The sequence below is a fragment of the Balaenoptera ricei genome, chromosome 8 (assembly GCF_028023285.1).
Source record: "Balaenoptera ricei isolate mBalRic1 chromosome 8, mBalRic1.hap2, whole genome shotgun sequence".
In the NCBI taxonomy this organism is placed as follows: Eukaryota; Metazoa; Chordata; class Mammalia; order Artiodactyla; family Balaenopteridae; genus Balaenoptera; species Balaenoptera ricei.
Window position 1 is genome coordinate 42,735,501 of NC_082646.1, and position 27,606 is coordinate 42,763,106.

The window sequence follows — 27,606 nt, forward strand, 5'->3', positions numbered from 1 at the left end:
ACGGAAGGAGACTACTCATTTTTTGCTATTATTTACCTCTGGGTGTGTGCGTTCCAACTGCTTCCTCTCTCTCTCTCTCTCCCTCCCTCCCTGTTTCCTCTTCCTTCCCCACTCCTTGGAACTGGTTCAACCAGAGTACAACCAGCTCATCTGCATCTGGCCTCACGGGACAGGCAGGAGGCAGCGGAGGAGGAGGAGCGGGCAGGCGGGCGGCCAGGAGCTGCAGCGGCTGCCACGTGAGCGCACAGCCGGGGCCGCGCCGCGCCGCGCCGCGCCGCCCGGGACGCCAATGCCGGGCCGGCGGCGCGCGGGGCTTGCTCATGAGGCCTCTGCCGAGCCGGAGGAGGAGGAGCCACGGCCTCTCGCTGGGAGTCTTCGCCCTCTGCTTGGCCGCTGCCCGCTGTCTGCAGAGTAAGCAAGGGCCGGACCGGGCGGGGGTGCGGGGGGCGCGGGGCGAACCACCGCTTTCCGCGGGGCGAACCACCGCTTTCCGCGGGGCTGTGCGCGGCCTGGAGCGGGGACCGGGCCCGGCGAGGATCCCCCAGGCCGGCTCCCGGACCACTCTGGGTACGCGCCCCGCCCCGGGCGTTATCAGAGCCGGAAGCCGCCCGGAAGATAACCGGCTCGGCCAGGTGGCCGCCTCCTCTGCTGCATTTTTTATTTCTTTTTCCTGGAATAACCAGACTGCAGCCCAGGCGCCCGCGACCTCCGGGCACACGGGCCCCACCCCCTACTGCGAGGCCCCTCCCCCTCTCCCTCCCGCGCCTTCCCTGGTCCTGGTGCTGTAGGCCTCCCCACCTCTCAGAGGAACCCCCCGCAGACTCTCTCGAAGAGAAGGGGTTGTAGGGGTTTGGGTTGGGTGTTGGGGCCTGAATCCCTCAGGCCGGCTGTGGTCCTCACCGCTCTGCCCGGAGCGGGGGGTTTGGATGGGCTGTCCCCAGAATCCCCCCGGCTTGGTGAGTCTGCGTGTAGCGCACAGCCCCACAGACTACCATGGACCCAAACCGCATATCAGAACGCAGTTCTGCTTTCTCATGTAATCATGATGCTTATGATCATTTCCATTTTACAGAGTAGTCCTCTGAAGTGTAGAGACTGACCGGTGCAGGGCCACCGGCGGTGGGAGGATCTCTAGTAAGAGGCGGTGCTTACTAAGCATGTTTGCGCCCACTGTTCCCCGGGGCTTGACGACACTTATTTCATTGAATCCTCGGAGCAACCCTATGAAAAAAGTGCCGCTCTTATCCCTGTTTCGCAAGTGAGGAAACTGATGCACGGCCGTCACCAGCTAGGCCGTGGTGGAGTTAGGATTTAAACCTGGGCAATCTAGCACGCTTGACCTTTACACCTCTCTAGCTAGAGCCCAGCTTTGGAGGCTGCAGATCTCAGAAACCCAAAAGGACTCGGAAAGGGGCATGTGCCTCTGGCTGTCTGTGGAGCAAGCAATAGTCATCTAGTCCATCAGGTGGGTGGGTGCGTTTGGCCTTGCAGTGACCTTTTCTATCATTCTTCAACCCTTCAACATGTGTTTCCAATCAGGCATTCTCATGCAACATCTGTACAGCTGTCCCAGGCATTCAAGGACCAGCGATTCACCACAGTGTATAATTCGTTTATTCACTCACTCATTCATGGCACCCTCTGCTTCCAGGAAGCAGGCCACAATCGTACTGGGGATACCATGGTTCACAGTCCTGTCCTCAGACGAGCAGACAAGAGTGCCGGCTTGGAGTGGCGAGTCCTGAGAGGCAGGAAGTGCCAAAGTTCTGGAAGCCCTAGAGGCTCAGGGGAATGAGGCCAAGACTCCCAAAGGGAGCTGCACCTACCCAGTGACAGATGGACAGGAGCAGCCAGGGGAATGGGACAGAGGGAACACAGCACGTCCTAGGTAAAGAGGAAGCACATGCAAAACCAGGAGGAAGGGTCAAAGGTTTGCAGTTCTCCAATGAATAGTGACTCCTGCAAAGCTGTAAACTCCAGGAAGACAGATTCCCAGCGCTTGTCCAGTGCCAGCCAGAGTCTACCCCTTAAGGATAGTGAGTGGGTGTGCACCTGCCTGATGGGGGCCTGTGCTTCAGGGCCAGCACTGATGATGTAGAGGTCATCATCCCTCCCACCAGCTCCCTCCATTCTCTGCCTCTTCAGCCTCTGCCCAAAGCTTCCACCCAGAAAGTCAGATATTCATCATTTACACTGAAGTCTGCGTGAAAGCATGCTCCACAAACACAAACACACAAACACCCTGCATTTGAGGCCTTTTCTCTATAAACGGGACTGTTATGGACTGGATGTTTGTGTCCCCCTGGAATTCACATGTTGAAACCTCAGCCCCCAGTGTGATGGTATTTGGAGGTGGAGCCTTTGGAAGGCAGTTAGGTTTAGAGGAGGTCATGATGGTGGGGCCTCCACGATGGGGGTAGTGTCCTTATAAGAAGAGGAAGAGACACCAGAGATCCCTCTCTCTATCTCTTTCTGCCATGTGAGGACGAAGCAAGATGGCAGCTCTCTGCAAGCCAGGAAGAGAGTCCTCCAAATTTGCCGGCACCTTGATCTTGATGTCCCAGCTTCCAGAACTATGTTGTTTAAGGCACCCAGTCTATGGTATTTTGTGATAGCAGCCTAAGCTAAGACAGAAATTGGTACCGAGAAGTAAAGTGCCGCTGTAACAAATACCCAGAAACGTGGAAGCAGCTTTAGGACTGAGTAATGGGTAGAAGCGGAGGAGTTTTGAAGTACATGCTAGAAATATGGACTCTAAGGGCCATTCTGGTCAGGTTTCAGATGGAAATGAGGAACATGTTATTGGACAGTAGAGAAAAAGTGATCCTTGTTAGAAAGCGGCAAAGAACTTGGCTGAGCTGTGTTCATGTTCTAGTGTTCTGTGGAAGGTAGAGCTTGGGAGTGATGAGAAATTGGATATTTAGCTGAGGAGATATTAAGCAGTGTCGAAGGAGCAACTTGGTCCCTCCTGTCTGCTTATAGTAAAATGCAAGAAGAGAGAAATGAATTGAAGAAGGAATTCTTAAGCAAAAAGTAGCTAGAACTTAAAGATATGGAAAATTCTCAGCCTATCTATGTTACGAAAAAAGAGGGCATGTTCAGAAGAGAACACGTAGATTGCGGCCAAACACTGCTTGATAAGATTAGCCTGGGTGTGAACCATGGGCCTAATCAGCCACCCCAGCAGAAACAGCTCCAGTGTAACTGAAGGGGGTGAAGACAGAATGGAATGAGGGAAGGCTGTCAGATTTGATAGATCCTACAGGGCTGACTGTATCGCTGTTTAGCTGTGTACACTATTTTTCAGGCTAAGAAAAGAATGACTCTGAAGGCAATGCAGCCAGCATCAGAGCTGTCTCCTCGGTTTCAAAAGGCGGGGGTGGGGCATTGCCTTGGTTTCAACAGGCAAGATGGAGGCCTTGCAGAGTCTCCGGGGGACATGGAAATGTCCGGCAGAGCTGCAGGGGTGAGGGTGCACCCCTGCCTCAGTGGGTCCTAAAGGCAAGACCACTGCCCTGGTGGGTCCAGAAGGCAGAGAATCGAACCAAAGAGCTAAGGGCATTTACCTTGCTAGGTTTTGGACTCACTTGGGACCCGCCACTCCTTCTTACTTCTGATTTCTTCTTTTTGCAATGGGAATGTCTATCCCATGCTTGTCCCACCACTGCATTTTGGAGGTACATGACTTACCTGGTTTCACAGGTTCACAGCTGGAGAGTAATTTTCTTTCAAGATGAATCATACCCCAAGTCTCTGAAAGGAGTTAAGACTTTTGGAGCTGTTGGGATGGAATGAATGTATTTTGCACGCAAGAATTCATTGCATGAATTTTTTGGGGCCGGGGCAGGATGTTATGGACTGAATGTTTGTGTGTGTGTGTCCCCCAGAAATTCATATGTTGAAGCCCTAACTCCCAATATAATGGTATGTGGAGGTGGGTGGGACCTTTGGGAGGCAGTTAAGTTGAGATGAGGTCATGAGGGAGGGACTTCAATGAGGGAATTAGTGTCTTTATAGTAAGAGGAAGAGACCAGCGCTCTCTCCCTCTACATGTGAGGATACAGCAGGAAGGCGGCCATCTGCAAGCCAGGAAGAGGGTCCTCACCAAGAACTGAGTCTGTTGTCACCTTGACCTTGGACTTCGCAGCCTCCACAGCTGTGAGAAGTAAATGTCTGTTGTTTAGGCCCCCCAGTTTTTGGTATTTTGTTATAACAGCTCAAGCTGAATAAGACAGGGACTTAAAGGCATATCCCCTCCGAAAGCTGGCAGGCCTCCCACATCTGGCCAAGGTGGAGTGCTTTTCTAGGACCCTTGTTCGTTTCCTTTCTCAGCTCTCAACATGGGAAGTTATCCATCAGGCCTCCTCCTCATCAGTGCTCCCGCTCATATGGAAGCAGATGATCCAAGACTCAAGTAGGAAAGTTTTGGGTTTTTTTGTTGTTGGTTTTTTTGTTTGTTTGTTTTTAATTGAAGTATAGTTGATTTACAATGTTGTGTTAATTTCTGCTGTACAGCTAAGTGATTCATATATATATACATATATGCATATATATATGTATATATATACTTTTTTTTTTGACTTTTTTGGGTTTGTTTGTTTAGTTATTTATTTATTTATTTTTGGCTGTGTTGGGTCTTCGTTTCTGTGCAAGGGCTTTCTCTAGTTGCGGCAAGTGGGGACCACTCTTCATCGCGGTGCGCGGGCCTCTCATTATCATGGCCTCTCTTGTTGTGGAGCACAGGCTCCAGACGCGCAGGCTCAGTAATTGTGGCTCACGGGCCTAGTTGCTCCGCGGCATGTGGGATCTTCCCAGACCAGGGCTCGAACTCATGTCCCCTGCATTGGCAGGCAGATTCTCAACCACTGCACCACCAGGGAAGCCCCTATATACATTCTTTTTTAAATATTCTTTTCCATTCAGATTTATCATAGGTTATTGAATATAGTTCCCTGTGCTATACAGTAGGACCTATTGTTAAGTAGGAAAGTTTAGCTAATGGCCTGGGCCAAGTCAGCTTGCTTCCTGTGCTCCAACCCCAGCTTCTAAAAAGCAGCCCGCTCCCCCAGCACGCACACACACCCAGCCACACACGTGCACACGTGAATACACACACGAGTGCCCTTTAACATCCCCACTTTACCAGGGTGGAGCCAGGGATGGAGGAGCTAGCCCCACTGAGTCACTCATGGCCCAGTGCCCGGGAGACCAAAGGAACCACATGGGGGCTGAGCCTGGGTCTGGGGAGGGAGTTGATAGGCCAGAGTGGCCACAGCCAGATGGAGCTATGGGTTCTGGCTTAGCTGGAGGTGCCATGGGAGGGGAGGGAGAGCCGGTGTTTGAGGAATCCCCTGGAGGCCCCGGGGAGGCACCGGGATCCATCACGCCAGGACAAGGCCCCACTGGTCACCTATGCAGCCGTCCACAGTTACTAAGCAGTTATGGTGTATCGGGCTCTGCACTTGTCCAGGTGAAACAAATAGGCGTGGTCTCTCTCTGCACTGTCCTCTCTGATTTATAGACAATGGTCTTGCATACCTATAAAGGTACCCACCCAAAAGAGTGGTGCTTGGGCGTGCTTTTAAAAATGCAAAAAAAAAAAAAAAATGCAATAAAAAAAAATTGCAGTCATGCCGTACTTGTTACTCAGCAACTTACTTTTTACAGCAATTTATTTATTTATTTATTTTTGGCCATGCCACCCTGCTTGTGGGATCTTAGTTCCCTGACCAGGGATTGAACCCGGGCCTTGGTCAGTGAGAGCGCCGAGTCCTAACCACTGGACCGCCAGGGAATTCCCTTTTTACAGCAATTTTTGAGCTCTGTCCATGTTGATAGCCTAGATCTTGCTCATTCCTCTCAACTGCTATCTGTATGTCATTGTATCCACATGCTACTTTTTCCTTAGCTAGCCCCCTTCTGATGGACAGCTCAGCTTTCAGATTTCAGCCCTCCCTGGGGGGAGAACAGAGCCCTAATACAGGGTGCTGAGTGCAGTGCTATTGATATGCACATCGTATGGAGGATGAGGAAGGCCGGGGGCCACCTCCAGGCTGACAGGTACCACCTGCACACACACCTCTTCTCCTTGGGGGTAGTGCTCAAAAAATGGCTGGGGGATTACACTGAAGCTATTGAGGGAGGGGCGGAATCAACCAGAAAGTCACCCAAATTTCTTCATTTCTGGTCTCCAAGGGAGTCCTGAGTATATTCTCTGCTGGTCTGGGAAGGGGCTGCAGTCAGGAGACTCTCCTTTCTCCATTGTCCCCAGGACTTAAGGACACCTATTTATTTCATCTGCTCTAAGACTTTTTTTTTTACTTTTAATATTCCGATATATCTAAAGTCAAGATGCATGTTACAAATGAATAACTTTGCTGTAATCTCTGTCAGCCTGGACTGAAGTTGAGTCCTTCCCGAATGTGTGTTGCTTCTGTCGGTCACCGTCACCGGGAAGCATCCTCCTACCTGGGGAACGGGAATGAAGAAGGTGAGGTTCAGTCTTGAAAGATGAGTAAGGGTATACAGCAGGACAGGGTGAGAAGAGAGTTTCAGGCATACAGCAAGTGCTCAAAAACTAGGTTCACGCATCCTCTTGGGGCCTGGCAGGGTCTGGGTGTGCTAAGCGAAGGAAGAGGAAGTGGGGAAGTGGGGAAGTTGCCTTGGTAGGCACCTACTGGAAACTTAACTGGTCCCCCACTCAGAGACCCCACTGACACTGCACCCCTGTAGCCTGTGCTCTCAAACACTGGGCTGCCTGCACCTGGGTTTTCCCTGGAACACAGTCTCAGGGTCAGAAAGTGTTTACTTACCTAGCAGAAATGGGAGTGGGAGAGAGGCATCATTGGCAGGTATGAAGTTGGGCAATGATTTTCTCCCGTAACTGGGTTGCTGGGCTGGGAAGGCACCGGTCAGCCCTGTGGGCAAAGGGGAAAGGACACATTGGACCGTGAAGTGAGCACAGAACATTCCTGCTGTTCACTGGGGTCCAGGCCTTTCCCCTGCTGAGGTGCATCCCTAGGGGCAGCTCAGGCCAGTGACATGCTGATCCCAGAGGAACCCCGCTGCTCTGGGGCTTCCTGGGGAGTCCCCAGCTGGGAAGGGGCAGGGCCTGAGGGGCTGGTTCCAGCCCCGTGCTGGCAGTAAGCCCTGTATATGGGGTCACCTTCATTCTCTGAGTGCACAGGGCCAGGAGGGTGGGCTGGCTTAGTGGTTCATAGCCAAGGCTGCACATGAGAACCTCCTGGAGGGCTTGTAAGACCTACAGATGCCCACACCCTACCCCAGCTGGTTACATCAGTCTCTTTGAGGGCAGGACCCAACACTGTTTCGTTTCAAGTTAGGCTCCTGGGGTGACTCTAATGTGTGGCCAGGCAGAGAGTTCCTGGACTAGACTATTTCCATGTCCCCTCCATTCATCTTATCTTAAGGAAAGAGCTGGGCATTAAGAGTGCACCTTTCTCCCATCTTCCGTTCTCAGAACACCCACCATATTGTATGCAGACGAGTCTCGCTTATGCCTTATTTGTAGTTTAATGCTGACAAACCCATGATACTCTGCCACCGGGCTTAGGTCAAGAGAGAAGGCTGCTTTGCTTTGAAGTTTGGTTTGGTTCAGTAAATGGTTCCTGAGCACCTACTGTGTTGGGAGCACCATGCCAGGAGCCAGGGGTACTCAGCACGGTCCCTGCAGCGGGGGGAATCACATGACCCAGAGGGGAGGTCAGATCCTACCCAGATGATTTGAGGTCAGATGCCCAGGGAGTACTGAGAAAAGCATTTAGCTCAGCTGAGAGTTGGAAGGAGTCTACTCAAAGAAGAAGCCTCGAAGGCAAAGTAGGAGGAAGCCAGGTGAGCCGGGAGGAGGAAGGTTCTGAGCAACAGGAAATAATGAGCACAGACACAGCACCGCCACCTTCTCACTCTTGGGGCCAGTAGCGGGTGACAATTCTTTAGTTAAGTCAAGTTTTTCAGCTCTGGTCAATTTCTTCATATTCAATCTGATAAGTTGTCTTAACAGTTAAAGGACTGGGGCTTGGGAAAGTCTTGGATCTTAAGTGCTGGAATATTTCCTCTGATAGACTCTTACACTAGTGCCAGGGGATCAGGAGGGAGATGTGGGTCCCTCGGCACCAGACACTGGCCAGGGGACCTAACGTGAGCCTTCTCTGGCTGTTTGCCCTTCTGTCCTATTGCAATATCCCCACCCCAGGCTCACTGTGGGACTGGATCACATTCCTTTAGGAAGCCAATGCCCAAAAGCCGAACACCAGACCCACTCTTTCCTCTTGCCATCAAGCAGGCCTTCTGCATACTCTGGGATGGGAGTTCAGGAGTCCTTGAACCAGAGCTTGTTCTTTTATGTCAGGTAGACTGTCAATTCAGTTTGACAGCCCCAGTTTGAATGAGCCATCCGTCATGTCACACACTGCTGGGCTGCTGGCAATTCGGACCTAAGTGTGTGCTTGCCTGCTCCTTCTAGCGGGGGAGATGGGCAGTCACTCATCCAACACGAATGCAAAGCCAGCTGGGAACTGTGCTATGGGAGCCGAGAGGGGCCTGGCAGAGGAGGTGACATTTAAGATGGGCCTTTAGAAGTGAGCGGAAGGCTGAGAATGGGGATGGGTGATCTGAGCTGAGCTAGAGGGAGTAAGCCACAGTGGGGAGTGGTCCACAGTTTGGTGCAACTGGAACTGGGGGGTGGCAAGGAGTCTTGGGAGATGGGGAAGGAAAAGAAGGTTGAGGCGAGATTTTTTAGGTCTTTCAGAGCCAGGAGAGACACAGCAAGATGTGTAGTTTAGAAAGATCACTAATAATAGCCTCTAGCCAACTGAAGAGAAGAAAAGCCAGTACCTCCTGAGTTTTTATAATTGTTAATAACAATTACAAGACAATAATATCTGTGACTATTTATTGAGCACCACATACTTTGTGCCAAGCACTGTAACAGCTGCTTTTCCATGCAACTTCACAGTAATCCTGCAAATAGGTATTATTAGTCCCCATTTTATAGATGGGGAAACTGAGGCTCAGAGAGGTTGAGAGACTTGCCTAAAGACATTCATTCTTTCATCAGGTGTTTATGGGAAACCCAAAGTGCCAGGCACTGTGCCAGGCCCAGGGGAGTCAATGAAGAACAAGATAGACCAGCCCCTGTGTTCATAGCTGAAAGTTGATCTGCGAGGATGGAGCATTAATCAAGAGAAATTACAATGGACAAGGATAAGTTGATAGAGAGGGACAGGGAGCCATGGGAACCCAGAGTTGGGACCCCTAACCTGGTGTTGAGGGACTGTGGCAGGCTTCCTGGAAGAAGTGATGTTTAAACTAAGACCTGTAGGATGAAGAGGGATTGGCCCTTTAATCTCGTTGAAGGAGGAGCTTTGTACTCCTAACTGTGGTACCCTGTCACGTGTGTGCCTGAATTATCTTTTGATCACTCGACACCCCTCTTCCAAGTGCTTTCAGGCATCCTGTAAAAAGAATTGTTGGGAGACTTCCCTGGTGGCGCAGTGGTTAGGAATCCGCCTGCCAATGCAGGGGACACGGGTTTGAGCCCTGGTCCGGGAAGATCCCACATGCCGCGGAACAACTAAGCCCGTACGCCACAACTACTGAGCCTGTGCTCTAGAGCCCGCGAGCCACAACTACTGAAGCCTGTGCACCTAGAGCCTGTGCTCTGCAACAAGGGAAGCCACCGCAATGAGAAGCCCACGCACTGCAACGAAGAGTAGCCCCTGCTCGCCGCAACTAGAGAAAGCCTGCGCAGCAACGAAGACCCAATACAACCAAAAAATAATAATAATAAAAATTAATTAATTAAAAAAAGTGAGTTGTCTTGATTAAGGTGTATCCTCCATGGCAGGCAATATCTGTCTCCCCTTTAATTGATGCTGCTGTACCCCCAAATTGTGGTGTGAACAGTATTAACCTTTATTGTGATTTCAGGAAATATATCCTTCTTAAATAATAAATTTTTAAAAGCAGCAAAGCACTACCTCTGTCATTTACTTGTAAGAAATGGAGTAAGGATTACTCCTTTTAGATTAGATTAGAGTATTACATTCCAGCCTGTTGCTCAGTAGCTGGCTTCACCTGCCTGGTACTTTCCCTTTGATTAGTTCCCAAGGGGTGTCACCAGCTCTAGGAAATCAGGCTTTCCGGAAGCCCCTTGGTTCAGGTTCCAGTGACTTCTGCCCCGCTAATGTCTTCAGTTATGTGACCTCTTCCTTAAAGGAAGCATCTACATCTTTCTGGGAAATTGGTAGAATTTAGTTTTTCTCTTCTCTCCACGTAGAATTCAAGTAAAGATGAAAAGCAAGGTAAACTTTTAAACTTTAAACTTTGCTCACCAGATATCTTGGTCTAATCAGGAGAACTTTAAATGATTTTTAAAACATATTTTTTTATTTTCAATTTAATCAATGTGAAAATGCAAAATGGTATAAATGTATAACTTGGAAAATTTCTGGTGCCATCGAATCTCTAACGGATAATCCCTGTTAATATAGCATATATTACTCCAACATTTTTCCATACAAAATATATACATATTAGCACATAGTTACACAAATGTAAGTAAGATCATAGCATATTGTTTCATAAATTTATTTTTTAACTGAGTAACATGTCATAGACATCTTCCCTTGTCTGCACAAAGTTCATTCTTGTTCATGGCTGCCTGGTGTCCATTTTACACGTAAAATCTGATTTATTGCACCGACCTCCTTGAGTAGAACATTTGAGCCAGGTCTGACTATTGGCCTAGCCACTGAGTTCCTCTGGACTTGTTCTGGAATGATTTTAGCATGAGGTGCAGGAGTGGTTACTCATTAATTCAACTTTTTAAACAGTTGACAAGCAGTTCGCCTTTAAACTCTTGGAACTGTTCATTTTCCGTCTTTGCCATAGACCATTTATTCCTAGTTCTATGTGTCAGGAAGAAGAGGAACTCTTTGTTCCTAAAACCTAGTTAAATGCCTGATTAATTTGTCAGACTAGGAAGAGGGTTTTCTAGTCAAAAGAAAATATAGAAACTAACAAGGACCAGTTGGCCAGCTTCCAGCTGTGTCAGCATCTGAGAAATTTGGGCATGTTATTTTTGTTTTTCAGTTTTGCTGTTTCTTGGGACAAAATAACTGAAAGGCTCAAAATGGAGGTCCCTAAGGCTATGAAAAGGGCTGCTACTCTCCCAGGAGACTAGTCTGTCAGTAACCTTGACTCACATGGTTAACACAGGATGTACATGTAATACAAATAGTTGGTGATCCAGATTTGTCATTAGCTAAATATGGTTCTCCAAATCTTACGGTAATCATAATCCCGGCTGCTCATATTTGAGGTCAGGGAAATCAGAAAATACAGATAAATAAATGATAGATCGATCAGTAGTCACCAAGTAGAGTGGAAAAACTGTGGGTTTTGAATCAGACAGAGCTGCATGCAAATCCCACCTTTGCCATTTCCTAGCTACATGGGTATGTTGCTGACTCCTGTAAAAAATAAAAGAGAAGGATTTTAAAATACATAATAAATAGATAATAAAGCAATGGGCACATAAAGCCTTGAGTGAATTACAATTCTCTTTGCTATGTGTGTATAAGCTTTTAGATGTGCCTAATTTTTCAAAACACCCAAGCAGCAACATTTCTATCAGATCGGCTCGCCTTCTTGCTGCTATACTTAGTCATTCACTTATGCATTCAGCAAACGTTTATTGGCCAATCACTATGTGTCAGGCATTGTGCTGGGTACAGGGAACACTGAGATGAAGAAAGCACCTAATTCCTGCCCTCCAAGGGCTGACCTGGAATTTAACCTCTGTTTTCTACCTGAGAGAGAGAGAGGAAAAGCAAATGCAGCAAAATGTTAATAATTGGTGGATTTAGGAGAGGGTATATAGATGTTAATTGTACTTGGCTTTCAATCTTTCTGTGAGTTTAACATTTTTTTTAAAATAGGGTTGGGGAGAAAATATTTTTCTGTTACGTGGCAGCTGTAACTTTTTTTTTTTTTTTTTGGCTGTGACGGTCCTTAGCTGCAGCATGCGGGATCTTCATTGCGGCATTCAGGATCTTTCGTTAAGGCGCACAGGCTTCTGTCTAGTTGTGCTGTGCAGGCTCAGCAGTTGCGGCACGTGGGCTGTCTAGTTGTGACGTGTGGGCTCCAGATTGAGCGGGCTCAGTAGTTGTGGCGCGCAGGCTTAATTGCCCCATGGCATATGGGATCTTAGTTCCCCGACCAGGGATCGAACCTGTGTCCCCTGCATTGCAAGGCAGATTCTTAACCATTGGACCACCAGGGAAGTCCCAACAGCTATAACTCTTGAAAGCCATTATTACCTCCCAGTTTTTCAGCATGGAACCTATCGGATTATCTCTGGCCACTTAGCCGAGCCTTAGGAGAGGGATGGTAATGGGATATTCTGGGGATGGGAGAGGACAATGAGAAAAGTCTGGAAAAGTAACAGGCGTGGTTACCTGGAGCCACACAGCAGGGGCCCTGGGGCAACTGGGCACCCAAAGAGTGAGGGGCTAAACAGGAAGTAGCGGTGGAAACAGAGGCATGGGCTCCAGCTTGAATCCTGCCCTATTCACTATCCAATCTCCAGCCAGCCCTGACCGTTCTCTGTGTGGGGAGGGTGGAGGTGGAGGGGATTTGTCACATTCTGTGCCCTGAACTGCCAACCACTGACCTTTGACTTGAGCATAGAGGTTAAATATCTGACCTTTGGAGTCAGCAGCCCTTGTGTGAATCTCAGCCTTGCAGGGTCAACTTGGACAAGCTACTTAATCCTGTTGACACTGAAGTTTCTTATATCCTTGATGGAACTGTAGTGGGTTGTGTGACACTTTAATGACGTGGCGTGTGTAAAGCAGTTAGCGCAGGGCCTGTGCATGGTACCTACGTAATAAAATATTTCATGACATATACGATCTTAGCCAGTGGCTCTACTGTTCATCCACACACTCATGCAGAAATCTCGGCTTGATGCCTCTTTGCCTCGCCCACTGCCACGGCTAGTTATCAGCATGTTCTGTCCTCTTTACTTCCAAATGCATCCTAAATCAGACCACCTTTCACTCTCTCCAAGGCTATGTCTCCATCTCTTATCTAGTCTCTGCGGCAGCCACCTGACTGTTTTTCCTGCCTCCACTCTGGCCCCCTCACCCCCAGACGTTCTCCACAGCGGACTCTCTCAAGCTTAATGGAGAATGTCACCTTCCCACCTAAGCCTTCCTATGGCTTCCCATCACCCTTGCGTAAAACCTACCCCTGACTCTCACGTCATGACCCAAGTCCTGCCTAGCTCTCCAGCCTTGTCTCCTGAACTCGCCCCATGGCTCCCTGCATTCTGCGTTCTGGCTTTCTTTCTGTCCCTCAGACATACCAGTTCACTCTCACCTCACTCTTTGTAGTTGTTCCCTCTGCCTGAAACGTGTGTCTTCGCGTGGCTCCCTCCTTGTCCTCCCTGTTGTTTGGGTCCCGGTTCATTTTCTCAGCGAGGTCCTCTCTGACCATCCTGTCTCATGTTGTGTACCCTACCCACCACTAGTACCCTATTTTATTATCTTTAAAGCACTTGTTATCTAAAATGATCTCATGTGTTTATTTAACCCTTGTGTGTCTCCCTTATACAATGAAAGCTCTAGGGAATAGTGAATAGTAACCTTGTGTTTTGTTCACTGTCCTAGCTTGGGCTGGCATAATAAAATACCACAGACTGGGGGCCTTAAGCAACAGAAATTTATTTTCGCACAGTTTGGACGCTGGAAAGTCCAAGATCAAGGTTCTGGCAGGGTTTGGTTTCCGAGGAGAACTCTTTTCCTGGCTTGTAGACAGCTGCTTTCTCACTGTGACCTCAAATGGTCCTTTCTCCTTATGTGCCCATGAGAGAGAGAGGGAGAATGAGAGAGAGAGAGAGACTTTTCTTATGAAGACACCAATCCAGGGGACTTCCCTGGCTGTCCAGTGGTTAAGACTCCACACTTCCAGTTAAGGGGAGTCAGGTTCGATCCCTGGTCGGGGAACTAAGATCCCACATGCCATTCGGCACGGCAGGAAAAAAAAAAAAAAGACATCCAACTGGAGCAGGGCCCCACCCTTATGACCTCATTTAACCCTAATTACTTCCTTAGAGACCCCATCTCCAAATACAGCCACATTGGGGGGTTAGGGCTTCAACATAGAAATTGGGAGGTGGGGGGGCGGATACAAACATTCAGTCCATGACATTCACCATTGTGGCATCAGCATTGGAACCTAGAAGAGAGCCTGGCATGTAACAGGCACTCAATAAATACGTGCTAAATAAATGAATGTGTTATAGAAGTTCACTTCACTGTGAGTCCATATGAGTGGCGCCAAGTCTAGCACTCCATCCCGCAGGTCAGGGCGTGTCCCTGTACATTCCCCAGGCAGCCATCAATGCCACGGTGCAAGAGGACATCCTGCTCTCGGTTGCATACTCCTGCCATGGCATCCCCACTATCGAATGGAAGTATACGTCCAACTGGGGAGTGCAGAAGATCGTGGAGTGGAAGCCAGGGACTCAGGCCAACATCTCCCAAAGCCACAAGGACAGGGTCTGCACCTTTGACAACGGCTCCATCCAGCTCTTCAGTGTGGGTGTGAGGGATTCCGGCTACTACGTCATCACGGTGACCGAGCGCCTGGGGAGCAGTCAGTTTGGCACCATCGTGCTGCACGTGTCGGGTAAGACAGCCCCCAGGGGCCCCGGCGCCTCTCAGAACTGTGAGTGTGCGGAGGCCGACTTCATGATATTAAAAGAGACGTTATCTCCCCCTCCCCTCCCCCCGCCCCGTAGAGATCCTCTATGAAGACCTCCACTTTGTCGCTGTCTTCCTTGCTCTTCTCGCTGCCGTGGCTGCAGTGTTAATCAGCCTCATGTGGGTTTGTAATAAGTGTGCGTATAAATTCCAGAGGAAGAGAAGACACAAGCTCAAAGGTAATTCTCTGGGCCTTGTGATAGTCGATTCGTGGCTTGGATGGCCAAAGGTGGCCCTTGTCACATCTTGTTCTCACCAAGAAACCAGCCCCGGCCGATTGGCAACTCATGGATGTGTCTTTTGCTTTGCAGAAAGCACAACGGAGGAGATCGAGCTGCAAGATGTGGAGTGTTAGCCAAGGCTGGGCCCAGTTACATTCCTACCTCCAGAGGAAAACGTTATCTCCCAACGAAAGGGGCAAACACGGCCAGTCCACCCCAAGCCTCTTGTGCCACACACTGGTTCCTGATGGGACAGCTGGATGTTGACAGGATGTTGACTGGATGTTGACTGCCTGGAGCTGGACTCTGGATTGGATAAAGGCAGTTCCAGTGGCATGGAGTTCAAAGAGGAGAGGGGTGCAGGCTCTGAGCCACAGCTGTGCTTGGCTGCGGCTCCCGGGCCGTGTGGACGCGTCAGCAGTGGCCCCGTGCAGGCCCTGGCTGCTTCCTCACTACGCTCTGCTCTGGCGGGGGGATGGCCATTGGAGGGGTCCCCGTACCAGAGGCCAGAGTATTTCCGGATCAAGTGTGCAACCAGCACCAGAGCAAGCTGTCTGTGCTCCGGTCTCCTCTGCCTGTGGCCTCCTCCAGCCCTCTGCTGTGGGAGCTATTGTGAGAGCTGAGGCATTAGAGCACCTGCTCAGAGCAGGGAAAGGACCACCCCCCCCCCACCTCCGTGGCCTGGAGCTTTAGGGAGAAGAGCTTAATTTGTTCCACAGGGACCAGCATTGGGAACAAGGAATAGGGAGAAAATTCTCTTTCTCTTTCTCTTTCTCTCTTACTCCAATGTTGATTAGATTTTTCCCTTCTATGGCCCCAGTGTAGGCCAGTGTGAGGAAAACAGTTCATCTCCACCATGGGCAGAGTCTGGCTTCCAGATGGCCCCATGACAAGCTGGGTGACACTACCTGTGTGAAGGCTGGGCCTGCACGGTGGGAGGGACAACTAGAAAGTCAGCGCGGGCTTCAAATCTGTCCCCCTCAGCCACTCACACTTCCTGTCAAGTCAGAGCCTTGCTTGCTCCCTACTGGGCTGAGGAACACTTGGCCCGCACCTACCTCACCCTCAGGGTATCACGTGAGGCCCACAGTAGCACAGAGCACTCCGAGCAATGGAAGGAAAGCATGAGGAATCTTCCAGAGCCTAGAAAGCAATAAGCACTATGCTGAGTCCTGGAAAATATAAAATACCCTGGGGTATTGGGGCTCCAGGTGAAAGTGGGGACTGGATCACAGCCGACCTTGGCCGTTGTTCTCTGAAGTTGTTGGCCATCGCGTTTGCCTGAGTTTCTCCATCCCAGCTTCCTTTCGGCAAGCTCTAAAGCAGGCATGAATTTATCTTCCATTCTCTTTTCCCTCTCCAACATTCTTAGCTACAGATCAAAGGTACCATCCCAATTATTGGTGGAATTTGAGCTTAGTAGCTGTGTCCCCAGCCCTCAGCTGCAAATTCACCCACACAAACATGAAGGAGAGCTAGAACATTCTCTTCTGCCTCTCTTCAAGTCCCCAGTGTCAACATCTTTTCCAGAAGTTACCTGGAGACGTTAGTATGAGGCTTTTCCCTGAATACTGAATCCGGGGTTACAGGAAGGGATCTTTTGGGGCTATCAGTGATCTAGAGCAGAGTTCCAAAGGCAATACTTGACTCAGAAGGTAAGAGAGCAGTTGATCTACACGACCGATTTGTAGCCTAAGTATGTGACACACAGAAGGGTCTCACCTCAGGCCACCTCCTGGACACATGTGTAAACACATACACCTGCACCCTTTTCCCTGGACAGCAATCAGGGGAACCAGACCTATGCCATGAAGGATGGGTTTCTTATACTGGTCTCCAGTGCCGCAAAGAAGCAGGATAAGTGCCAGAGAGGGTCAAGGATAATCTGATCATTTCTTCATCCTTTTTCACACCCATCAGCAGGAAACCGGACTGGATCTGGGTAGCTGCTAGAGCCTCTGTCCTCTTGACACTACCTGCTTTCCAGAAATCTACCTCTCAGCTTATGAGAAGTCAGGGGTGGTAATCTTTGTAATAAAAGGAGAGATGGAAAAGAAGACCCAGCGAGAGGCACAAACCCAGATGTAAATTAAATCTGTGCCCCGCCCCTGCCCCAAATCTTCATGAAAGGTTATTCCCTCAGCTTTCCGAGTCTTTATTTTGCACTTTTAAGCTCCCCCCATCTTGAATATTCCTGTGGAAAGTTCTTGATTCTTGAGCCTGGGGGTTTTGTCTATTTTTTAAAAAAGAAAATATTAAATCATAGAGGTTTAGCCACTGAACATGTTAAACTATAAGTTATGTTTCAAGCTGTGAGGAAAAAAAAAAAAAACCATTTTAAAGACTGAAATAAAACGTGCAAACAAAGCTCTGGTCCTTTGTGTGTGAGCCCATCCCTGCGGAGAACTCAGAGGCCCTGGGAGAGGTTTCCACCAGCTGTAGACAGAAGCAAAACCCTCAGCCACAGCCAGGGACCTGACAGGTTTTTTTCATGACAATGGAATTAATCACATTGATTCTAACCATAAACATCCTTCAGCAATTCAGAAAAGCCACACTTTATTAGCGCCATTATTCTCCCCTGTATTGTAACCAGAAGACTAATTTGAAGTTTTTGCTTCTGGAATGTGACTTGTGATTCAATAGAGTCCTTCCTGCTTCTAGAAGGGGCTGAAACGAGGATGTGGCAGTTGTTATCACCTTGTTCAACGGTGCATAAGACGCCAGAACTTACGGGCTTTGTTGACAGAGTGTCCTCTCAGAGATTGTGATCTAAGAAACCCAAAAGGGACACACTGTTCTTTCTCATTTCATGGTGTTCCAGGTATGCAAGGATTGCTGAAACAGAGCACCCCTGTCCTCTGGAGCCCGCATGAGATGCTAAATGCTCCACAGGACGTCACGCTTGCTCTGATTTGAAATGGTACCACACAAAGCTGAGGAGCCAAAGCAGTGAGAGATAAGAAGGTTATCAGGATATCTTGCTCAGTGCAGGGCTGTAGAAACAAGCCCTGAGAGAGGATAGGGTTTGGAAAGGCTAGATAACTGTAACGAGGGCAGAGAAGACGTGGCAGAATAGAATGTTAGGAGATGGAACCAAGAGGAACCAAATGTGATGGGGTGAAACCTCAGGGCCCAGACGCAAATACAGCCCCCTTTGACGACACGGGAGAGGAGACTGGGGAAAGGGAAACCCTCTCTCTGTCATCAGCCTTTATATATCCAGCATGTTTCTTCTGCCCAGTTTTCAGGGAAGCCTCAGACGCCTCTAGTTTACTGAAAGCAGAGCAAATCCCTGTGGTAGTTGATAGTGTGTCGATCCAGAGCTCAGCTTCTGTTAAGGGACAGTGCGAGTCTCCAGCACATGCACCTCTCTGCACACCCATAACCCATCCCCACTGTCAGCTTTTCCAAACCCTGAGAACATGGATACTGAGTCCACTATTTCCACTGCCTTTTATTTTATTTAAATTTTTTTTATTTAAATTTTTTTTATATTGGAGTGTAGTTGATTTACAATGTTGTGTTAGTTTCAGGTGTACAGCAAAGTGAATGTTATATATCAGTTATATATATATATATATCTATATATATATATAGATATATAGATATATCTATATATCTATATATCTATCTCCATTGTTTTTCAGTTCTTTTCCCATATATGTTATTAGAGAATACTGAGTAGTGTTCCCTGTGCTATACAGTAGGTCCTTATTAGTTATCTATTTTATATATAGTAGTGTGTATATGTTAATCCCAATCTCCTAATTTATCCCTTCCCCCCATGTTTCCCCTTTGGTAACCATAAGTTTGATTTTGAGATCTGTGAGTCTGTTTCTCTTTTGTAAATAAGTTCATTTATGTCATTTTAAAATTAGATTCCACATGTAAGTGATATCTCCACTGCCTTTATTTATTTAAAAAATATTTATTTATTTATTTATTTATTTGGCTACGCCAGGTCTTAGCTGCGGCACGCGGGATTTTTATTTGCAGCATGCGAACTTTTAGTTGCGGCACGTGGGATCTAGTTGTTCCCTGACCAGGGATTCAACCCGGGCCCCCTGCATTGGGAGTCTTAGATACTGGACCACCAGGGAAGTCCTTCCACTGCATTTTCAACATTAGGTGGATGTTTGGTTTAATTACAAAGGGGATGAATCGTTCTTTAAAATTAAAATGATATTGGAGTCCATATCTAAAGTAAAAAGTAAAAGTTCTCTCTCCTTTTTTCCTATGCAATAGTTAAATTCAGGTGTATCCTTCTAGACTTGCTCATGCATATATGAAAATATCTGTCTATATATACATGAACCACAATATACATATTTAATCTATTTTCTTTTTAGGCAAATGGGATTCTATTATACACATTACCCTACAACTTGCTTGTTCTCCCTTAATGTTTCTTGGGCATTATTTCATGTCTCTACCTATTCCTAAATATTCTTATTGCCTCCACAATGCAATTCATAGCATGGATACATTGTAATTGTTTGTTCACTGAAAAATTTTTATTTCAAATGGTATATACAAAAATAAATATCTTGGGCAATCTTCCTATCACATCAGACTTGTTCCTTCAACCAAGATGGCTTCCTCTTGTTAACTAAGGTGCATAACTCCATCACCTATGAATCTCTTCCTCTTTCAGGAAATTCAATGTTTTATAATATTAAAAAAAATTTTTTTTAAATATAGTTGATTTACAATGTTGTGTTAGTTTCAAGTGTACAGCAAAGTGATTCAGTTATATACATATATATTCTTTTTCAGATTCTTTTCCATAATAGGGTATTACAAGATATTGAATATAGTTCCCTGTGCTATACAGTAGGTCCTTGTTGTTTACCTATTTTATATATAGTAGTGTGTATATGTGTTTTTCCTTCTTTGTTTTTGCTGTGCTGCACAGCTTGTGGGAGCTTAGTTCCCCAATCAGGGACTGAACCCGTGCCCCCTGCAGTGGAAGCGTGGAGCCCTAACCACTGGACTGCCAGGGAATTCCCAGTAGTGTGTATATGTTAATCCCAAACTCCTAATTTATCAACCCCCCCCCTCCCCGCCTTCCCTTTTGGTAACCATAAAATTGTTTTCTATGTCTGAAGTCTGTTTCTGCTTTGTAAATAAGTTCATTTGTATATTTTTAGATTTCACAAATAAGTGATATCATATGATATTTGTCTTTCTCTGACTTACTTCACTTAGTATGATAATCTCTAGGTCCTTCCATGTTGCTGCAAATGGCATTATTTCATTCTTTTTTTACGGCTGAGTAATATTCCATTGTGTGTATGTGTGTGTGGGGGTGTGTGTGTATATATATATATATATATATATATATATATATCATATCTTCTTTATCCATTCATCTATTGATGGACATTTAGGTTGTTTTCATGTCTTGGCTTTTGTAAGTAGTGCTGCAATGAACATTGGGGTGCATGTATCTTTTTGAATTTTGGTTTTCTTCAGGTATATGCCCAGGAGTGGGATTGCTGGATCATATGGTAGCTCTAATTTTAGTTTTTTAAAGAACCTCCATACTGTTCTCCATAGTGGCTGTATTAATTTACATTCCCATCAACAGTGTAGGAGGGTTTCCTTTTTGCCACACCCTCTCCAGCATTTATTATTTGTAGACTTTTTGATAATGGCCCTTCTGACAGGTGTGAGGTGATACGTCATTGTAGTTTTCATTTGCATTTCTCTAATAATTAGCGATGTTAAGCACCTTTTCATGTGCCTGTTGGCCATTGGTATGTTTTCTTTAATTTATTTAGGTCTTCAGCCCATTTTTTGATTGGGTTGTTTGTTTTTTTGAATGTTTTATAATATTGGTGCATTTTATGTAAAGTTTAGCAAAGACTGAATGTTGGGAGAGGGAGAAAGAGCCCTATTAATGTAAAATCAAAAGATTTAGCTTCAGATTTGACCTTATCAAGTGCACCCACATGTAGGTTAAATTCTTTTGATGCAAGACTCCTGGTTGTTCAGGCAGTTCTGTCCCTAAATATGCTAGAAAGTACTTTTCCCTCAGGTACCTCATGGTTTGAAAAGACTTTTTCTTACTAAACAAAGTGAACTTATTAAATAATAATTCAGTTTCCTGTTTTTTATTCAATAACAATACATAAATGCCAGTTAGAATTCCCGGTCAACATGAGATTATCAGGAATACCACTTTGATTTCATGGTGTTCTGGCAAAGAAATCAGATGGTGAAGTTTTAAAGGGTAAATATATGATTCCGTTAGGCTTGTTACCACCGATCAGAGCTCTCTCTTACTGCCTCTTTGGGTCTCAAGGGGATCGGGATGGGACTACATGTAAAGAAGGTTAAAAGAGAAGCCGTGAATAGAATCGAGTGGAAGAAGAGATTCTGCCACTGGCCTAATCTCCTTGGTATACTCACTAAGGTATCAGGAAGTTTTCCAGATTGTACGTTACTTTTCTATCTCAAACTTCTCCCTCATCTACCAAATTTCAGGCCAAGTATAGTCTGTTCTACAAAGCTCACAATCAGTAAATAGGGAAACAAAGACAGTATAACATGGAACTTTTTCTGGTGCGTAAGCTAGGGAAGCCAGAATACCGGGAGTAGAAAAACTCCTTGGCCATTTGAGCTCAACTATTAGAGAAGTAAAAATGAGTGCCTGCGTCTGGGACCCCTCTAGCATAATTTTAGTCATTCTTTCAGATGTTTAGATTGGTCTCAGTTTTTCACTTTTACAGACCTCCTTGATAATCCTTACACAATGATCTTTGTGAAGTATGTCTATAGGATAAATTTCTGGAAGTGAACTTGCAGATAGGAAACAGCAAACTTTAAAGCAAAGACCCAGCTCTGGTCACTGACTTTTGAGTAGCACTTATGTCACTTTGTTTGCTGCTTCGAAGAGACAGGGTTTCTCCATGGTGAACTTCCTCTTAGTTCCCATCCTAAAGTGAGATTCAGAGACTTGAATTTAGCTCCAAGTATTTAAGGTATCAACAAAGAACAGGAGTAGGAAAGTGAAAGTGAATGAAAGACCAAGAGAGAGGGTGTAGAGAGAGTTCAACCACAGAGAATGGCTTTAAAAATAAACTAGAGAAAACAAATCTTCCACCCACAAATGCACTCCCTGTCTTTACCATCTGTAAATTTGAATATAGGACATAGGACATTTATAGGACAAATATAGGACATTTTCTCCTAATGATAAACAAACATAAAGCTGATGTCTTAACCATTTTTCCAACTCCTAATTAGCTCAACTTTTAGAAAAGAGTTGCTTAATGCTTTATATTCGCACAACACTTTAGAATTTCACATCCATTACCAACCATATTGAAACCTTTGAACCACCGCTGCGGTTACCAGAGGCATCCTTGTCCCCATTTTATATACATGGAAACAGCTTCAGAGAAGGTAACCCTGCCAAGCAGACACAACTGAGCAGATGTAGAGCCAACATTCCAACACAGCTCCTTTGCCAGCCTGTTAAATACTTGGTGAGGGACTAATTGGTTTTCTTCTAGCCTCTCTCCCAAATTCCACAGCACATCCTTCCAACTCCAGGTCATTCAGGTTGAAACATTAAGCTGGAAAATGTAGAGTTGCTGCCACAGCAACTGAGCTTCCTGCCATTTCCCCCATATTTACTTTAGTTTTCACTATTCTTCAAGTGGGAAGTGGCTATTCTGTAAACAGTGACTTAAGATAATGCGGACAGGAAGGCATTTGGAGATCCTGTTGGTCTTCAGTTATCCTGGTCCACTCAAATGAAGTGTAAATGAGCAGGTGGTAATGTCTGTGCGTGTATTCTCATCAGCTCTACTCAAAGTGTGGTCCTTTTACTGGTTTATGACAAGATAATCATAGAAACAGAAAATAAAACATTCAAACATTTTTATATTTGACAGCCATTTTATGTCTATTATAATAGATGGGGCTTTTATTTTGTATCTCAAAATTTTTCTAGTAATTAATTTTTATTGTATTTTACCAAAGTATCAATCTGCAATGGATGGAAATTTAAAAAAAAACAAAAACAAAAACCAGTCCTTTGGTGAAAGCTTGAGAATCACCGTACTGCAGTGTGAGCCTTCTTAAAAGACTCCTTATGTGAGTAGAAATGCACAGATTAGCTTAGCAAAATTAGCTAAGGCAACTTTTGGTCCACCATAACTTATGAAGCACAGAAATGTTTAAAATAACTGCAGATTCATACCAATCTTTCAATTTCCATGGGTAGAAAGATGCAGTACCTTAATCAGGAGGCAAAAAAGCAAACAGAAACGAAAGGTGTTAGGTATTTTATGGCTTACAAGCTCTATTTATCTTTTAAAAGAAAAAATGTAGAGAAATACAAGGGACTTTTTTTTTTTTTAATTTTATTTATGTATTTATTATTTATTTTTGGCTGTGTTGGGTATTCGTTTCTGTGCGAGGGCTTTCTCTAGTTGCAGCGAGTGGGGACCACTCTTCATTGCGGTGCGCGGGCCTCTCACTATCGCGGCCTCTCTTGTTGCGGAGCACAGGCTCCAGACGCTCAGGCTCAGTAGTTGTGGCTCACGGGCCCAGTTGCTCCGTGGCATGTGGGATCTTCCCAGACCAGGGCTCGAACCCGCGTCCCCTGCATTGGCAGGCAGACTCTCAACCACTGCGCCACCAGGGAAGCCCCAAAGGACTTTTTAAAAGTTACTTCAGTCATAAATTAATAGAAAGGTATCTTTTAAAAATTGAAAGCTACAGATTACTTATAGATCATTTATAGTGGCACCAAAAGGCCCATAAGGCTAAATCTCTTATTGAAACAAGAGGGAAGGGGACAGGGCACAACCATTAAAAGAATGACATGGCCATAGGCATGACAAAAACTGGTTAGAACTCACTAGATCCAAGAGGGCGGGAGATTCGATTTCCAATGGACCTTGAGCCTCATTATACGCTCATTGTAATATATTAGCATGCTAAATGACACACCCACCAGCACCATGACGGTTCTGAGGCTAACCATAAAAGGCCATAAAAGACCAAAAAGCAGGGACTTCCCTGGTGCTGCAGTAGTTAAGAATCCGCCTGCCAATGCAGGGGACACGGGTTTGAGCCCTGGTCCGGGAAGATCCCACATGCCGCGGAGCAACTAAGCCCGTGCGCCACAACTACTGAGCCTGTGCTCTAGAGCCCACGAGCCACAACTACTGAGCCCATGCGCCACAACTACTGAAGCCTGAACACCTAGACCGTGCTCTGCAACAAGCCACTGCGAGGAGAAGCCCGCGCACAGCAACAAAGAGTAGCCCCCGCTCGCCACAACTAGAGAAAGTCTGCACGCAGCAACAAAGACCCAACGCAGCCAAAAATAAATAAATAAAATAAATTTATAAAAAAAAAAAAAAAGACCAAAAAGCGGGCAGTGGCCCAATTCCTGGAAATCTCTGCCCCTTTCCCCCAAATAATTGGAATAATCCTCCCACTCATTAGCCTATGAAATTACCCAGCCCATAAAAACTAACCACACCATATTTTGGGGCCCTCTCTTGCCTTCTGAGATGGCCTGCGCTCTGTCTGTGGAGTGTGTTTCTCCCAAGGCCTCTCATCTTCTGAGATGGTCCACACTCCACTTCTTACCTATCACTTCATCTCCGAATTCTTTTAGAACGAAGCAAGAACCTCAGATTCACTGGGAACATTTTGGTGAGATAGCCAGGAGAATTCGGTAAGCCTCAGGCTCTCGCCTCCCTTGCGCTTGAGAGGGACTACCTTATTTCCCACCATTACTCTCCCATTCTCTCCTACTCTCTCCCTTACTCTCTCTCTTTTGCTATCTTACTCTCTGTCGCCTTTTTGGACTTAGCCTCTCACCTTCCTTGGGCTTGAGAGGCACAGCCTTACTGCCAGTCATCTTCAGACATCTAGGGACCTGAACCACAGGATCTTTGCCTTCTGGGTTTGCCTCATCCACCATTTAATTAACTGTTAACAGGTCCAATTGTGTAAAAATATGGAATACAACCTTACTTAGAGTTTGTGCCATGGTTACAGCGGCTGCAATCCCTTCGGGAGCTCCCTCAAGCAGTAGGCTGTCTGTGTGCATACCCCCAGGTGTTAGGAGGGGGATGGTTCCTCCCTACGTGGTTGGGACTCACGGTGGTGGGACCGTGGTTCACCACCCGCCTCCTGGCGTTTGTCTGGCCCTCTCCAGAGTCCACCCTGACCCCAGTGCCACCACGCCCTGTTAGGGCTGGCCAGGCGACTCAAACTGCATGGCCACACCCCAGGGATACATGCCTGAGCAATGACCCGCATCTGCCGTGCTTGCCTCCCTGGGGTCACGTGATTGGGAGTGTTCTTCGACGGTTGTGGGGGCCCTCCATCCCCCTAACGACAGTCACGGTGCCTCTGCCTCGGCTGCCATATCAGCCCCTGCACCCAGCCCCGCTGCCCGCTGGCCAGAGCATGTGTGGGAGGGGGTGAGGGGGAGGATGGCACCAAGGTCCCAGGGGTGCTGCCCACAAAAGGGAAGGGAAAAGAGAAGTTTTTTTCTTTCTCACAAACCATCTCCCTTAATGGCCAGTGCCTGTTTTCTGAAACTTACCACCTTTTTAGGGAAAAAGGCTGGGACTTAAATAAGTCTTAGAGCCATGAGGATGTCCATTCCAGGGGAACATATCCCAGAACACAGGAATTAATCTATAGACTGTATAGAGAAAACTTCAGGAAGGTCACTCATCCTGGGTACCACAGACGCCAGGATAGGATACAGGCCCCAGGACTTGGGTGCCAACAGGACCGCCACATGGGGGAGTAGCTAACCCCCATTGTGGATAAAGTCAACAGGACTATGTGGATGGGGACACCGGGAACCACTCCTGTCTTAGAGCGCTCCCATGGGACCTCCTAATGCTAGTGCTTCTCTCTGGTACAGGAGCACCCTCTCCCTGAAGGAACGATGGGAAACACCTCCTCCACCCCAAGGACTCACCCCTTGGTTGCAATTTGAGTCACTGGGACAAGTTTTCTCTAGATTCTTTAAAACGAAAAAGCTCATTTTCTTTTGTAATGAAGCCTGGTCCCAGTATAAACTTGAGGACGATGAGGCCTGGCCAGCAAATGGGAGCCTCAACTGTAATACCAATCCTACAGTTAGACATCTTTTGCAAAAGGCAGGGGAAATGGGACAGAAGTTCCTTATGTACAGGCTCTTATGGCCCTGAGAGAAAACCCGGAGCTTCACAAGTCTTAGGTTAGGGAACCTGGCCGGCTGGGACCCATTTAGGCTACACAAAAGCCCTCTGTAGTGGCACACCTGGAAGAACAGGAGCCCCAGACAGAAGACCCAAGCCCTAACACTCTTCCATCATCTTCAGCCTCTTCCCCGCCCTATAAGCCTCTTTACCCTTCCGTACCAGAAATGCAGGAGAGCCTCTTTGCCCCCTTCAGGAAGGAGTAGGTGGGCCTCAGGGAATTACCAGAGTCCACGCCCCTTTTTCCTTGTCTGACCTTAACCAATGCCACACCTGCTTAGGCAGATTCTTGGAGGACCCTGGCCAGTTCACCAAAGAATTCCAGGCACTGACTCTCTCCTTTGACCTTACCTGGAAGGATGTAAATATTGTCCTTTCCCACTGCTGCACTAGTGAGCAAAAGGCCCGTATTTGGGCACAGGTTCAAACATATGCTGATGAATTACAGGTTGCCCAACCACATCGATACCCTTTGGGCCTGACAGCCGTGCCTCTAATGGATCCCAGTTGGGACTATCAACCAGGCCAGCCTGGTATCACTAGTAGGGATCACATGATCCTTTGCCTCATTGAAGGGATGAAATGATGCGTAATTAAACCTGTTAACTATGTTAAGGTTAAAGAGGTCACCCAAGGCCAAGATGAAAATCCAGCCCTATTTCAGCCCCGATTGGTAGATGCCCTCAGAAAATATACGAATATAGACCCAAATATTTTCAAGGGACACATTATATTTGCAACCCACTTCCTTAGCCAATCAACCCCTACATCTGTCGGAAGATTCAAAAGCTTGCCACGGGGCCCTTAACCCCTCTCAACCTTCTTATTGACACAGCCTTCAGTGTTTTTAACAATAGAAACCAGACTGAGGAGGAAAAGAAGGAACGGCATGATTTAAGGAAGGAACAACGGCAAGCCAGGATTTTGGCAGCTGTCATGACGAGACCTAAGCCACCTCCTTCCTGGTCACCCCAAAAGTACTCCTAGAAGACCTCCACCAGGGAAAGGAGCCAGTTTCAGCTGTGGGAGTCCTGAACACTGGAGCAAGGAATGCTCAGGAGACAGGCCCCAGCCTACACCCAAAACGCCATGCCCACTCTGCAAGACGATGGGCCACTGGAAGAAGGACTGCCCCCAGCTCCAAAGGGAGTGAGGATATTCCCCCATGCCAGTCATGGCAGTGGTTGATTGACAGGACCTGGGACCTCCCAAGACTCCTGAGAAGACAGTCATCATACAGGGGAGGAACTGCGGGTGACCATTGATGTGGCAGGTAAGCTTGTCCAATTTCTAGTGGACACAGGAGCCACTTATTCTGTCCTGACTTCTCTTGCTGGGCCCCTTGCCCCTGAAACCTGCTCT

At 47.0% G+C, this 27,606-nt stretch overlaps 1 protein-coding gene across 2 annotated transcripts; it reads left to right on the forward strand.

The window, feature by feature from the left end:
- The first annotated feature begins 263 nt into the window (after positions 1 to 263).
- On the forward strand, positions 264 to 18,543 carry VSTM5 (V-set and transmembrane domain containing 5). Of its 2 annotated transcripts, XM_059930575.1 has the most exons (5): positions 357 to 411; positions 1,540 to 1,888; positions 14,389 to 14,715; positions 14,828 to 14,968; positions 15,101 to 18,543. In XM_059930575.1, exons 2-5 carry the CDS (start codon positions 1,837 to 1,839, stop codon positions 15,142 to 15,144), a joined length of 564 nt encoding a protein of 187 aa, XP_059786558.1. In that variant the 5' UTR covers positions 357 to 411; positions 1,540 to 1,836; the 3' UTR covers positions 15,145 to 18,543. The 2 variants fall into 2 exon arrangements, with proteins under 2 accessions (XP_059786557.1, XP_059786558.1); XM_059930574.1 differs by lacking the exon at positions 1,540 to 1,888 and having other exon boundaries at positions 264 to 411.
- Positions 18,544 to 27,606: the final 9,063 nt, after the last annotated feature.

Bases quoted from the DNA above. Each gene is read 5' to 3' on its own strand.
- VSTM5 (XM_059930574.1), top strand. From the start codon at position 321: ATGAGGCCTCTGCCGAGCCGGAGGAGGAGGAGCCACGGCCTCTCGCTG. The intron at 14,716-14,827 runs GTAAGACAGCCC...CCCGCCCCGTAG, and splicing joins CATCGTGCTGCACGTGTCGG to AGATCCTCTATGAAGACCTC. The intron at 14,969-15,100 runs GTAATTCTCTGG...TTTGCTTTGCAG, and splicing joins GAGAAGACACAAGCTCAAAG to AAAGCACAACGGAGGAGATC.